The sequence below is a fragment of the Oryctolagus cuniculus genome, chromosome 14 (assembly GCF_051225735.1).
Source record: "Oryctolagus cuniculus isolate XC-2025 breed Fujian yellow rabbit chromosome 14, ASM5122573v1, whole genome shotgun sequence".
In the NCBI taxonomy this organism is placed as follows: Eukaryota; Metazoa; Chordata; class Mammalia; order Lagomorpha; family Leporidae; genus Oryctolagus; species Oryctolagus cuniculus.
Genome location: NC_142880.1, coordinates 86883442 through 86899141, shown reverse-complemented (window position 1 = coordinate 86899141; position 15700 = coordinate 86883442). Strand labels below are relative to the sequence as shown.

Sequence of the window (15700 nt, the reverse complement as noted above, 5' to 3'; positions counted from 1 at the left end):
TGGCCCAGCCCTGGTCATTGTAGCCATCTGGGGAGTGAATCAGTGGACTAAAAATCTCTGTCTCCCTCCATTCTGTCTGTATCGCCCTCCATTCTGTCTGTAACTCTTACAAATGAATAAATAAATTACAAAAAAAAAAAAAAAAAAAAAAAACGACAAGACAGAGTGATGAGATAGATCTTTCATCAGCTGATTTACTTCCCAAATGGTCTCAATAGCCAGGGCTGGGCCAGACTAAAACCATGCGTCAGGAACTCAATCTGGGTCTCCCATATGGTGGCAGGGGCCCAAGTACTTGGCCCATCTTCCACTGCTTTCCCACACACATTAGTAGTGAGCTGGATGGGAAAGTGGAGCCAAGGGGACTGGCACTCCAACTTGGGATGCTATCATCAAAGGCAGCCACATAATCTGCTGTAGCACTACACTGGCCCCACAAATTGTTTTCTAATCATAGTAGAATTAAGTTAGAATTCAGTAACAAACACATCTGTGGAAATTCCCAAATACGTGCATGACTGGCAATTTATTTTATTAAACAGGAACTCTGGACTCATGCTGTCTCCACTCCCCAGGAACCCTGAGGACACAGATCGTGTATCTAATATATACTTCTGATAACTGGGAAAAGGCATTAAAACTGTTAAGACAGGGCAACAATTTTCCTCATACAAATCCCATAGTAAGCAGATTTTATGAACAAAAGGGAAATGCAAAAAGCAGCCATCACTTACTAGAACACCACAAAATGTTTAAATATGAAAGTCTTGACTGGAGTTTTGGCCACACCACACGAAGATTGCCCAATATATAAAAACATCAATTTTGGTAGTAATTTTGAACACTGGAAGGGTCTACTGCTACCTTTCAGTTACCAATATAAACTTTAAAACGCAAATAAATGTCCCAGAAATAGGTGAAAATACTACTCAACAGTGGCAAGATTTTAAGATTTTCATTTTATTAAAAATATAGCAACATAATAGCAGCATCATTTAATAAATCTTTACCAGTACCATTTTAAACGTCATCCTACTCGCAAATATACACCACCTATGCAGCATCTTTGTTCACATTTGAAATCCTCCCTTGATACTCCATAGCACTACTCTATTAAGCTAATCAAGATCAACGTAATGATTTAACTATTAATTTTACCTATACAGCTACACCATATACTCAAAGTTAATATTTTGGGGGAATCGGGAATTATTCTTTTAGGTCATTTGCCTACCTTAAACTGGTAGAAATCAATCTCTTCTTTCAGTGTGATTTTCAAGAATTTGAACTTATATACATACTTAAGCAGTTATCTAACAAATAAAACCTAATTAAGAATAGAGAGAACTACTTCATCCCAATCCTGGAAAAAGAAAATTTAGAGATAAAATAGGAGATGTCTCCCCCCAAATTAGCAATTTTCAAAATTAAAATGATAGGCAGATATAAATTTAAAAAACAAGCTACAAATTAAAACTCAGCTTCTAAAACTACTATCTTAAGAAAAATTCTATTAGACACAAACTAATAATTCTAACAAATAAATTGCTACAAATTATGAAAATATCTTAGACTAGAATGGAAAGATTATTAGTTATCAAATCCAACCTAAGAGAAAATGGACCAAAAATTACAAATGGCTTTAGCTTATTTTTAAAATAACATATCACTTACTGGGCAAAATTACCAATAAAAGTGTACTAAAAAAACCCACACCCTCAAACCCAAGAATAAGTATGGAAATTAATTTTACTGTAAAAGATTTTTATCTTTTAAAAGATAAGCAGGTTCCTGTGTCCAGAGATATAACTTAGCCCTTTTAAGAACATCAACTTTTGAAATTATTAGTATAAAAATTTAAAAATACTTAAACACATAAGGAATGTATGATCACTTTACTTTTACTTTGGGAGACTAGATATACTTCATACCCAACCAGATAAAATCAAGTACTATCTTTTAATGAAAATATAAAATAACCCACAGAAATATTACAATATATCATTCCAAAAGGATCCATTTTGCTAACATAAAAATCAAAGAAAGATGATTAAATCAAACCATGCTCCGTATTTCTGGTATCACGTAAATTGAAAAAAAAAAAAAAAAAAAGAGCCTATAAAAGCCTATTAGTATACATTATAATCCTTAAATGTGAATGTCTTCAGTGGAGAGCAGGTTTGGATAATACCATATACACAGGCAAGGACAGATTCCTGAAAATGATGAATATTACAAAGCAAATTATTTTCATAACCAAAAAAAAACTATTTTTCATTATAAACAGCAGCTTTTAATTGAGCAAATCAAAATTTAAGCCTCTAATGCTCTGGTAATCAACATTGCATACATTAAAGCCCTTCAAAATGGAATTCTAAATATGGAATTTCTAAATAAGCTGACCAGTGTTTGCTGTAGTTATAGGCTAAATAATAAGATTGGAGAAAAAGTAACTAAGGAGGTAAGTTAGCAGTTAAAGATTTACAAGCTGTCACACATGAAACTGACTGGCAAGTTTAGGAAGGCCCGTCCTATGTGGTCAGGTCAGTTTGTGTTGCTGAAAAGCAAGAATAAGAGTTCCAACAAAATTTTCCTAGAATGATGAACAGCAAGTACAATTTAAGGAAAAGCATATACTCTTGCATAATCTAGCTAAAAAAGATAATCAGAAGATATCAACTGTAAAATGCTGTCCTCTTGGCCTTACCTCAAGTTTTTCTGACAACATCTACCTGGGATGAAAAAGAGGTTTAAAGATAAAACACAAAGTACCTTGAAAAAAAAATCTACAAATGAAAACATTATCAGCTCCAGGTCAACAAAAATCTCTTTCTCTCTCTCTCTCACTCACACACATACACATACACACACACACACTCTCACTAGAACCTAAAAAGCTTTGCTTCCCTAAGACCAAGTCAAACGTCAAATACTGCATAATAATCTGATATTACTCTCTACAGAACCCTTGTACTCCCATTCATTTCCAGCTTTAATAAATCAGCATCTTTCAAGATTTTTACAATTTTTAAACTGAACAAATCAACAGCAGGAACCAGATTAAATGTTAATTACCAACATGAAAGACATTTAATAGAGTACAGAGTATAAGAAAACACTCCAACTTCAAATGATAGTTTTATAGACAGCACACAAAACATGCACTCTATATGGCAAAATAATCTCTACACCAATTAAAAGAAAGGCAGGATGAAACTAAGATGCCCTTTTGAAATGCATAAACAAATAATTTCCTCTAAAATACTTAGCTTTATTAGAGAAATGGTACTAAAAATAACAAAGATTCAAACATTTGCTCTAGTCTACTTACATATCATAAATAAGACAGCTGTTGATGCAAGACACACAATCCTACACAGTCTCTCCATATGCACCCAAGCATTCTTATATCAGAATAAGCTGTTTACAGCCAACCGTATGTGGTTGAATGATTAAAATGACCATCTATACTTTACATAGTAAAGCATTTTCCAAAGTTTTAATGTACACAGTGACCAAAAAAAAAAAAAAAACACACAGTAATTCTGAACACATGAAGAGTGATTAAGCAGCTTCATAATCAAACCAGGCTTCATTACTTGCAGTAAGGGCAACTCTTTCCATTCTCTACCAAATACTCAAACTTCAATAGTATTAACATTAAAAGAAAACTCAAGGTGAAACCAAGTAACTAACTGCTACTCAGCTTTTTAAATCTATCTATAAAAGTAACTCTTCCCATGAGGTAAGGCAACTGAGTAATCTGATTGTATTAAACTGCATTAAAATAATTGTACTTGATTTTTTAATAACATGCTAATTATAATGCATGACTTTTTTGGAAATAGAACAGTAATGAAATGAATTAAGAAACCACAACTTAAAGAGTTTTGGGGGAAACCTTAGCAATGTTGTCATTTTACTACTTGCACATTTTCAGCAAAAAGTGAGCCTAAGAATGATGGATGACCTGTATCTTAAACTGAAGGAAACATACCCTTGAACATAAAACCTCCCAGGTATGTCTATTCTTCCCGTTAAGTATAATTTCTGCACATCATTTATGAGAAGATGATTGAGAGGTAACAGTTAAGGCCATCCAATGTAGACAACTAAAAGGTTTCCTTCACTTTAAAGAAAATAATGTGTTTCAATTATCACAGTATAAAACTGATGGTCCCAAAACTGCATTGTTGTTTCAAACTCTAGAGTCAGTTTTGAAAACAGGACTTCTTTCCCCTATTAGGTGAACTAAGAAGCTCTTCTGACACATCACTTGCACACTTCTCTATGGATGTAAATAGATTATCCATCTAGATTCCACATGAATTGCGAATGACTAGCACGTATAAAATTCTAGAAAACAGTACACCACATCATAGAAGGCACTAAAGCTTCAGCTTGTGCTCCCATAGCCCATTGTGAAAACCCAGTTTCCTTTAGATAAGGGCACCTTTGCCACCTATAGCTGACAATACACACTGAACTATTATTCATAATAAGCTTGGAAATGTCAAGAAAGTTTAAAAAGAAATGCTCACTTTGTGGGTAGACCCAATGATTCTAAACACTGAATACTAATACAGTATTAGTATTCAACACAGTTACTCTTCCTTTGAAAGAGAACAGTAGCATGCATTGTCAGTTGTTTTTTTAATCCACTTATTTAAACAATTTTAATCTGTCAAACTATTTTAAAGAAAAACTGCTGTCGTAAACAGTGAACAAAAGAAAACACAAGTGAGAATTTAACACAATCACTGTAAATCTTGTGAAGTAAATGTTAAAACTTCTTACATACTTTGCACTTACAAAGGGTGTGTTTATATTTGCACCAATTTCAAGCACATCATCAAACTGTATATACTGAAACTGTTTTTTCAAAAAGTAAAATACAAAATTCAGTAACCAGCCTTGTTTTAAAGAGCCTCCAAAGCTTATTACCAATATTTAGAGATGGTATAAATTTGGATCTCTGATGTTCTATTTATTTGTAATGGTTCATGGCAAACACTAATAAATCACATGACGAGTGTGTCGGCCACCATGGAATTGCACGGATTTTAGATGGGACGGCTGAGTAACATCTATTCTCTCCATGTCCATGCTCTTACTCAGAAACAAGATGACCACTACGTCACCTAACAGTTGGAAAGCTGTTAGCTGCTATCTTTATGCTCAACTGGATTTCTTCCCTGTTGACTACATCTGGTTGTTGAGACTTAAAAGCTTTGGATTTGATTCCAGCGTTGAGTGCAGAGGTGCCTTGGTTGGTCCTATACTGTTTCTGTTTTGGTAGAGAGGTTTTCTTCATTTGGCTGACAATTCCCATTTTGCTGGACTTGGTTCTCCTCAGTCCTCGGTGCATCCTTGTCATCTACTTCTTTGCCCACATCTGAATCCGGTTCTTTATTGTGCTCCTTCTCCTACAATGAATATTAATGTATACTTAATATTTTCCTAAGTGTTGCCCACTATATTTTGTATTTTTATCTTCTGTGAAATAACACTAAATATTTTTTCCCATTGTTTTCATATAAAAAACCAAAAAAGTGCCTGTAAATTTGTCCTTTGTACTTCTCATAAAATTAAATGAGAATAAAATGAGTGAACCAAAAGTTGTTTAGAAGCACAAAATAAATCTGACAGAGTTGAAAGAATGGGACAGATTAGAAGAGTGAAATATTTCCAAAAGATGTCAGGATAGGTTTGTAATAAGGATACCAAAAAAGCAAAACCAAGGAAACGAGGAGCCAGCACTTGCTCGGCAGGTTAAGCCGTCACTTGCAACACTGGCATCCCATCTTGGAGTGCCAGTTCAAGTCCCAGTTACTCCACTTCTGATATACCTGCTAATGCACCTGGGAAGGCAGAAGATGGCCCAAGTACTTGGAACCCTGGGACCCATGTGGGAGACCAAGATGGAGTTCTAGACTCCTGCCTTTGGATTGGCCCCAGAGCCGCCTGTTGCAGCCATTTGGGGAGTGAATCAGCAGCTGAAAGATCTCTGTAGCCATCTGTGTCTCTGTCTCTCTGTCTCTTCCTCTTTCACTACCTGGGCTTCTCCCTCTCTGTTGTTCTTTCAAATAAATAAATCTTTAATTAAAAAAAAAAGGCTTTCAAGAATTATAAAAATTTTGCTTTTAGCCTAAAGAGAAATAAGAACAGTGTCTGCTACATAGAAAATTATCAGTAAATATGACCAACATTATTGATAATAAACTTCTAGCACCATGAGTGAAAGTCCTAGAACTCAATTAATTGACTTCCAAATACAAATATACTTCGCCAATAAAAGCATTAACATAATTCATCAAGTACTTAAAATACTTATCCAAGTAGAAGCTTACTTGGTGAAATTTGGTTTAAGTATTCTAATTCAGCAAATCTAATTTAAACTATGTATTACAAAACTAATTACAACACAAAAGTTAAATTCAATAAAAAACATTCAGAAAAATGGCATCAGGTAAAAATCTTACCAGTATAAAATTAAACACAGAATTCTGAGACTGAAAAATAGAGTGATAGGGCGTAGGGTATAGCTGGGTCTGGAAAATCACTGTGTCCAGAATCAGCGGCTCAGAGCTCCCTGGCTGCCTGGGGTGGGTCACTGTGGAGGGTTCTGTGCTCACACTGAGGACTGCACAGATCCTTTATGTGGTTCATGCCAGCACAGGTGAGGGTTGTACCACTGTGGACTAACCCTGGGCATTGAGCAACTTGGAAGAGAGGAGGTGAGGATCTGATTATGCCAATAAGCTTGATCATACCCTCCTCACTGCTGACAACAGAGGAGATCTACGACACCCAACATAGGTGTCACCCTGGATTCTCACCCCACCCTTGTCCACTGATCAGAACTCCCTAGCTCCACTCAGCACAGGACTCTGGGTATTCACTGAAAGAGCAGAGACTCCACCAAGCCACAGAGGCATAGTTCTAAGATAAAACCCATCAGTGTAGAAAATCAGTAAGTATTTGCACAAATGCCTAAAAATAAATGCAGAAATACAAGTAACAAGAACATGGAAGACAACATGACTCCCCCAAAGAAATGCAACAACACTTCAAAAAAGGAAGTATGACAAAGAGATTGATGAAATGCCTGAAAAGAGGCATGCCATATGGGTGCCACTTTGAATCCTGGATTCTCCACTTCCAATCCAGCTCCCTACTAATGTAGCTGGGAAAGCAGTCGAAGATGGCCCAAGTGCTTGAGCCCATGCACCCATGTGGGAGACCTGGAAGAAGATCTAGGCTACTACTGGCTTTGGCCAGGATATCCATTAACCAATGACTGGATAAAGAAAATGTAGTATATATACACCATGGAATACTACTCAACTATAAAAAAGAATGAAATCCTGTCTTTTGCAACAAAATGGTACAACTAGAAATCATTACACATACTGAAATAAGCCAGTCCCCCAAAAATAAATACCATTTGTTTTCCCTAATCTGTAACAGTTCAAAAAAATGTAATGGGGGACAGTGCTGTGGCGCAGTGGGTTGACGCCCTGGCCTGAAGTGCCGGCATCCCATATGGGTGCCAGTTGGAGACCCGGCAGCTCCTCTTCTGATCCAGCTCTCTGCTATGGCCTGGGAAAGCCACAGGAGATTGCCCAAGTCCTTGGGCCCCTGCACCCACATGGGAGACCAGGAAGAAGCTCCTGGCTTGAGATCAGCGCGGTTCCGGCTGTTGCAGCCCATTGGGGAGTGAACCATCAGATGGATGGAAGACCTCTCTCTCTCTGCATGTAACTCTGACTTTCAAATAAGTAAATCTTTAAAAAAAATGTAATATATATGACCACAATTGACATTTTGAGAATTACTGGTTACAGCCCTTGTCTCTACTGTTGCAGAACAGTGTTTTTTTTTTCTTCTATTTGTTGAATTCTTTACATAGTGGAGTGTTAATTTTATGATTATAAAATAAACAAAGGATGTCAATGTAAAAACTGAAATAAGAAAGGAGGAGGAGTGAGGGTGTGAGTATGGGTGGAAAGTAACACTAAGCTCCTAAATCTGTATATATGATATATGTTCACCTTATATAAATTTTAAAAATTGTAAAAAAAAACATTAAATACACTCATTACTTGCATATTTCTACAATTTTTCTCATTGCACACTATTCTGATTCTCTAAGGAATGTGGTTTTAAAATTTTAATTCACTCATATCTTCAAAATTTAATGAGATTTATCAATTTAACAAGTACTTTTAAAACCCAGCAATGTAAAGACACTGTTGCTCTCAAGAAGTTCAGTCTAAATGTTCTCCATGCCATAAAGAACAATCTCCATTAGTTATCCAAAGCCCAGAACTGAATGACTTACATCGCTTACTCTGAGTGCAGTACTGTTCTTCTCCACCTTCTCCTTCCCATCTCTGTCCTCAGAACCTTTTTTTATAGAGGTTGAGCGTTCTCTCTCTCTTCTTTCACTGCCATGGTCCCGTTCCTTTTCTCTCTTTTTATCCTTCTTATTTCTGCTACAAGAATATTGGCAATTTGTCAGCTTCTAAGAAATTAAAGATCTACTAGTCTTGACAAAATATCCTTATCTAACAGAGCAACAACCAAAAAAAAAAAATCCTTATAATTAGATGCACTAGTAATCAAAAATAGCTGTCCCTCACACAGAATTCTAAACTTTTTCTATTAAGTATGAATAATTTAGAAATACACAAAAAGCAATCAGAATAATTAAAAGACAGCTAGAAAACAGACCAAAGTACATATATAAGAAAATTTAGTATAATTAAGGTAGCATTTCAGATCACTACAGTTTCTAACAAGGTTTTGGGACATCTGGATAAGCACTTGGAAAGTGACAAAACTGGATCCACATCTCATTATTTCAGGCCCACATACAGAAAGTAAGTGTTTTTGAGCTAGAAACCAGAGGTTTTTACATGAAACTAAACAGTACTAGAAAAATCAGGGTAAATTCCTTTATAACTTGGATGAAGAGCTGAGCCAATCAGAAGCCAGAGCCAGGAGCTTCCTCCAGATCTCCCACACAGGTGCAGGAGCCCAAGGACTTGGGCCATCTTCTGCTGCTTTCCCAGGCCATAGTAGAGAGCTGGATCAGAAGAGAAGCATCAGGGATCTGGTGCACAGATGGGATGCTGCTGCTGCAGGCAGAGGCCTAGCCTACTGTGCCACAGCACCAGCCCCAATTGTATCTAATCATTACTAAAACTCCAAGTACTTCAAAGAAATGATCAGGGGCCAGCACTGTGGTGCACAGATTAACCCTTGTCTTAAAGCGCCAGCATCCCTTATGGGCGTCGGTTCTAGTCCCAGCTGCCCCACTTCCAAGCCAGCTCTCTCCTATGGCCCAGGAAAGCAGTAGAAAATGGCCCAAGTCCTTGGGCCCTTACACCCACGTGGGAGACCTGGAAGAAGCTCCTGGCTGCTGGCTTCAAATCAGCACAGCTCCAACCATTGCGGCCATCTGGGGAGTGAACCAGTGGATGGAAGACCTCTCTCTGTCTCTACCTCTCTCTGTAACTCTTTCAAATAAATAAAATAAATCTTAAAAAAAAAAAAAAAAAAAAAGAATAAGAAAGAAATGATCAGTACATCTGCCTACAGAAACCGTTATATAAAAGCAAAAAGAATTAAAAAACCAACTCAACACTAGCAAGAAAAATGACAAAACAAAAGCTGCTACCTATTTGTGTGTGTACCTTTTAAAAAAAAATCAGGGCTGGAGCTATGGAGTAGCAGGTAAAGCCACCACCTGCAGTGCCAGTATCCCATATGGGCACAAGTTCAAGTCCCAGCTGCTCCACTTCTGATCCAGCTCCCTGCTAATGCACCTAGGAAAGCAGTGCATGACCCAAGTGCTTGAGCCCCTGTACCTACACGGGAGACCCAGAAGAAGCTCCTGGCTCTAGCCTGGCCCAGCCCCAACTGTTTAGCCATTTGGAGGCTGAACCAAGCCAACAGAATTTTCTCTTAATAACTTTGGCTTTGAAATGAAATAAATAATCTTAAAAAAAAAAAGTATGATTAGTGAAAGAAGCCAGTAATAAAACATCACACATAATAAATCTATATAGGAAAAATTCAGAATAAGCAAATTCAGAGACAGCAGTAGAGGAGGGGCTGGAAGAAGACTAATATAGGGTATACTGCTAAGGAGTACACACTTTCTTCTACAGTGATGAAAAATGTCCAGGAAGTAAACCCTGCTGGTATTTTCAAAACATTATGAACATAACTAAAATCAAGGACTTCGCCTGCAACACCTCATATCCGGGCTGCCCCACTTGCACTCCAGCTCCCTAATGGCCTGGGAAAAGTCGTGGATGATGCTCAAGTGCTTGGTTGCCTGCCACCCGTGAGAGACCTGAACGGAGCTCCCAGCTTCAGCCTACGCCAGGGCTGGCTGTTGTGGCCGCCGGGGAGTGAACCAGCAGATGGAAGATCTGTCTCAGTCTTTCTGTAACTCTTTCAAAATAAATAAATAAATCTTAAAAAAAAAAAAAAAGACTTGCACATCTTGAAGGGTAAATTCTATAAAATGTTAATTATATCTCAAGATTGAGGAAGCTATGTGGCGCTAAGCATAGTCACTAACCACATATACATACACACACACATATGCAAGCACAAGTATACTGTGCTTTGTGGAGAAATTAAAAAGACACTCGCTTAATTTTGCAAAAAAAAGCAGAGGAAGGAAAATATAAATGACTGATCACGAACAGAAGGCAAACAAGGTCAAAGGAATTAAGAAGGTAATGAAACCTTCTGAATATATCTTTTTCTAATGAGATCACAAATGAAAAAAAATTTAATTTTCCTAAGTATTTGTTTCAAAAACACAAATAAGGCCCACCTCTACAATCCTACACTTTCCATTATTCTCATCAAAAAAAAAAAACCAAAAACCCAGGGCTGGCACTGTGGCGCAGCCAGTTAAAGCCCTAGCCTGAAGCGCTGGCATACCATATGGGTGCCGGTTCAAGACCCAAGTGCTCTTCTGATTCAGCTCTCTGATATGGCCTGGGAAAAGCAGTAGAAGATGGTCCAGTACTTGGGCCCAGGCACCTGCATGAGAGACCCAAAAGAAGCTCCTGGCTTTGTATCAGAACAGCTCTGGCTGTTGCAGCCAACTGGGGAGTGAACCAGTGGATGAAGATCTCTCTCTCTCTCTCTCTCTCTCTCTCTCTCTCTCTGGAAGGAAGGAAGGAAGGAAGGAAGGAAGGAAGGAAGGAAGGAGCAAATAAACAAAAGGCACCCTCTGATGGAAAACATGTTGCTTACACTGTGGTGAAGCTTTTTATACATTTCTCTTTTCTACACTTAGAAAATCAGCTAAATAACTATATGACCAATAAGCAAGGCAATGGGATTGAACACTAAATATACAGAAATCAGGGATGGGCATTTGCCCTACAAGTTAAGATTTCACTTGGGATGCTTGCATCCCGCAGAGTGCCTTGGTTCAAGTCCTGTGCAACAGGTCCCCAGGATTGGGTCCTAAGCTCCCAGCTTCTGCTGGGCCCAGACCTCACTACTGTAGATACTCAGAGTGACAGGACAGGAGCTTCCTCTGTGTGTCTGCTTCTCTCCTAACATATATAAAAATAATAATGATATAGTAACCTTCCTATATACAAACCAAACCTCCAATTAGGAAAAGACCACTTACAATAGCAACAAAAATGGAAAAATACTTTGAACAGGAAATACATATAACCTGTATGAAACAAGCACTGAATCATTCCTGAAAAATACTAAGGATGGCCTGAATAAAATGAAAAATATACCACATGCCTAGGCAGAAAGATCCACCGTCTTGAAGATTCATTTATTAACAAATCTGTTTATCAATGTTCCCTAAATTGATCTAAGAATTTGATGCGCTGTAACAGAAACCATCAACACACTTTATTTAAAGAACATACACAACTGGCATTGATGGCCAAATGAAAAAATAAAACACACCAAAACAATCAGGAAAGCTCAAAGAAAAAGCAATGAGAGGTATCAGGAGATCTCAAAAAGATACTAAAAAACACCATATAATTTCAAGACTATAAAGTGTGGGACATGGGCACAAAAATGGACAGTAGACCCATTCTACAGTACAGACGACCGAGAAACAGATCAAAGCACATACAGAAAATATTCATGTATGACAAAGACAGTATATCAAATTAGTGTTAGGAAACCTAAGCTTTTAATTAATAGCACTGAAAAAATAGGGAAGCATTAAAAAAAAAAAAACTGTATCCATATACCAAACTATACCTATGGAAAAATTTTTTTTTTTTTTTTTTTTTTAAATTTTTGACAGGCAGAGTGGACAGTGAGAGAGAGAGACAGAGAGAGAAAGGTCTTCCTTTGCCATTGGTTCACCCTCCAATGGCCGCCGCTGCAGCCGGCGCACCGCGCTGATCCGATGGCAGGAGCCAGGAGCCAGGTGCTTTTCCTGGTCTCCCATGGGGTGCAGGGCCCAAGCACCTGGGCCATCCTCCACTGCACTCCCTGGCCATAGCAGAGAGCTGGCCTGGAAGAGGGGCAACCGGGACAGAATCCGGCGCCCCGACCGGGACTAGAACCCGGTGTGCCGGCGCCGCAAGGTGGAGGATTAGCCTATTGAGCCACAGCGCCGGCAACCTATGGAAAAATTTAACAACTCAAAGCTTTAAAAATTAAAATCATAAAGTACAAGAAAAAACAATGGAGAAGTTCCATTATAACCTCATAATAAAAAGGACCTTTCTAATTTTATAACTCAAAATCTGTTAACTCAAAATCTGTTAAGTCAGAGGTTGAGGTTGTGGCACAGCCGGTTAAGCCACAGCTTGCAACAGCAGCATCCCCTGTGGGAGTGCCAGTTCCAGGTCTGGTTGCTCCCCTTCTGATCCAGTGTCCTGCTATTGCACCTGTGAAGGCAGTGGAAGACAACCCAATTACTGGGCCTCTGCCACCCATGTGGAAGACCTGGAAGAACTACTGGCTCCTGACTTCATCCTGGTCCAGCTCTCGCTATTGTGGCCATTTGGGGAGTAAACTAGTGGATGGAGTATCTCTGTCTCTTCTCCTCTGTCACTTGACCTTTCAAATAAATATTTTTTAAAAAATCAAGAAATCAAAAACAAAAGATTAAAAAATTCAAAATCTTTGTAAAACTAAGTTTCATAAGTAATTTCTAAAATGAAACAAACTAGGAATGATTACTTATAATCACAGCACTAAATAATCTGTAGTGCAGCAGGGTAAAGCCCTGGCCTGAAGCACCGGCATCCCATATGGGCACCGGTTCTAGTCCCAGACCCCTGATGCTCCTCTTCCAATCCAGCTCTCTGCTAAGGCGTGGGAAAGCAGCAGAAGGCAGCCCAAGTTGTTGGGCCCCTGCACCCGCGTGGGAGCCCCAGAGGAAGCTCCTGGTTCCTGGCTTCGGATAGGCGCAGCTCGAGCTGTTGCAGCCATCTGGGGAGTGAACCAGCGGATGGAAGACCTTTCTCTCTGTCTCTACCTCTCTCTGTTAACTCTTTCAAATAAATAAAATAAATCTTTAAAAAAGTAATCTAATATAAAAAGTCCCCAGAAATAGAAACGCTCATCAGAAAAATGGACAATGTATACATACAACTCACAGAGAAGGAAATACAAATGGCCTTCAGATGTAGGAAGAGATGATCACCTTAACTCATATTAACAGAAATTAAATTAGTCTGATTATAATAAATTAAAATAATTAAATAATTAATACAATTATTATAATACATAATTACACTATATGATTATGTTATATTTATTATTAAATATGACAGTTATATTAAATATGACATTAAATAGTATAATTATGTTAAGTATAAATATGTGTTGTGTGAATCTGTATTATATATAGATATATTAAATATAAATATGAATGTTTATATTAAATATAATTATATTAAGTGATATAATAATTATTAAAATATAATTATAATATATGATTGATATAAGTAAAAATTAATATAATGATTAAATTATTCTGATTATGATGTTGTAGTTTCTTCTATGAGATGAACTGTAACTGCTGTAACTGATAATCTGGTGCCAATGGGACTAAAAGCACTATCCTACTCAGCTGGTTATAGAATAGAAACTGCTGCCAGGCGAGCGCCGCGGCTCACTTGGCTAATCCTCCACCTGTGGCGCTGGCACCCCGGGTTCTAGTCCCGGTTGGGGCACTGGATTCTATCCCGGTTGCTCCTCTTCCAGGCCAGCTCTCTGCTGTGGCCCGGGAGGGCCATGGAGGATGACCCAAGTGCTTGGGCCCTGCACCCGCATGGGATACCAGGGTAAATTTCCTGGCTTCAGATCGGCGCAGCGCGCAGGCCGTGGCAACCATTTGGGGGGTGAACCAACAGAAAAGGAAGACCTTTCTCTGTCTCTCTCTTTCTGTCTAACTCTGCCTGTCAAAAAAAAAAAAAAAAAAAACCTGCTGCCAACCCTTACAGAGGTTCATCTGACTATATTCCTCAAAAATTACAAACATCCTGGAGCCAGCGTTGCAGCAAAGTGGGTAAAGCCACCTCCTGCAATGCCAACATCCCTTATGGGACCTGGTTCCTGTCCTGGCTGCTCCATTTCTGATCCAGCTCCCTGCTAATGGTCTTAGAAAGCAGTGCAAGATGGCCTGACTCCTTGGGCCCCTGCTACCCACATGGAAGACCTGGAGAAGCTCCTGGCTCCTAGCTTCAGCCTGGTCCAGTCCTGACTGGTGCAACCATCTGGACAATGAGCCAACAGCTGCAAGATCTCTTCCTCTGTCTCTCCCTCTTTTTCTACAACTCTTTCAAGCAAATAAATCTTAAAAAAGAAATTACAAACATCCTCTAATGCAATACTACTGCTGAAAATGTTTCCTGCATGCTCTAAGTTACATATTAAGTATCACAAACTTTCAAACAGGAAAATTCTGAAAACTCTTTCTACTGCAGGCTGATTAATGCCTTGTTCAAACCCCAGATACTCCACGCTTCTGGTCCAGCTTCCTGCTGATGTGCTTGAGAGGCAAGTACTTGGGTTCCTGCCACCCACATGGGAAACTCAATCGGAATTCCCGGCTTCTGGTTTTAGCCTGGCACAGCCCTAGTTTTTGAGAGTATTTGAAGACTGAACAGGCAGACAGAAGATGTCCTTTAAAAAAAAAAAAAAAAAAAAAAAAAAGATTTGAGAGGCAGAGTTACAGAGGGAGACACAGAGAAGTCTTCCATCAGCTCCTCAAATGGCCGCAATGGCCAGAGGTGGGCTGATCAGGAGCCAGGAGCTTCTTCCAGGTCTCTCCCAAGGATACAGGGGCCCAAGCACTTGAGCTGTCTTCCGCTGTCATGTAGGTGCAGGGGCCCATGCACTTGGACCATCTTCCACTGCTTTCCCAGGCCATCAGCAGGGAGCTGGATCAGAAGCAGAGCAGCCAGGACTCAAACTGGTGCCCGTATGGGATGCAGGCATTAACAGGTGGAGGCTTAACCTACTATGTCAGGGCACTGGCCCTGGAAGTTATCTTTCAATCTCTCTCTGTTGCTGTGCCTTTCAAATATATAAATAAATCTTAAAAATGAATAAACAAATAAATAAAAACTGGCAAGTGCATAATAGTGTAGTTTGTACTACTTTTCATACAACCAGGAAAAAGATGACACATTCTCATCTTCTACACCAAACTGGAAGGATATAC

At 38.8% G+C, this 15700-nt stretch overlaps 1 protein-coding gene across 15 annotated transcripts in view; it reads right to left on the bottom strand.

Annotated features, from left to right (window-relative positions):
- Window positions 1–939: 939 nt before the first annotated feature.
- Window positions 940–15700, bottom strand: part of SREK1 (splicing regulatory glutamic acid and lysine rich protein 1) — a 52229-nt gene continuing 37468 nt past the window's right edge. For 11 of the 15 annotated variants that reach the window (XM_008262289.5, XM_089312841.1, XM_070056805.2 and 8 more), the window contains 2 exons: window positions 8345–8498; window positions 940–5426 (listed from right to left, as the gene is read on the bottom strand). In XM_008262289.5, the coding sequence (XP_008260511.2) occupies window positions 5277–5426; window positions 8345–8498 (304 nt within the window). In that variant the 3' untranslated portion in view covers window positions 940–5276. The remainder of the gene's footprint in view (window positions 5427–8344; window positions 8499–15700) is intronic. The other 4 variants (XM_017344754.4, XM_089312846.1, XM_089312839.1 and 1 more) reach the window with 1 other exon arrangement.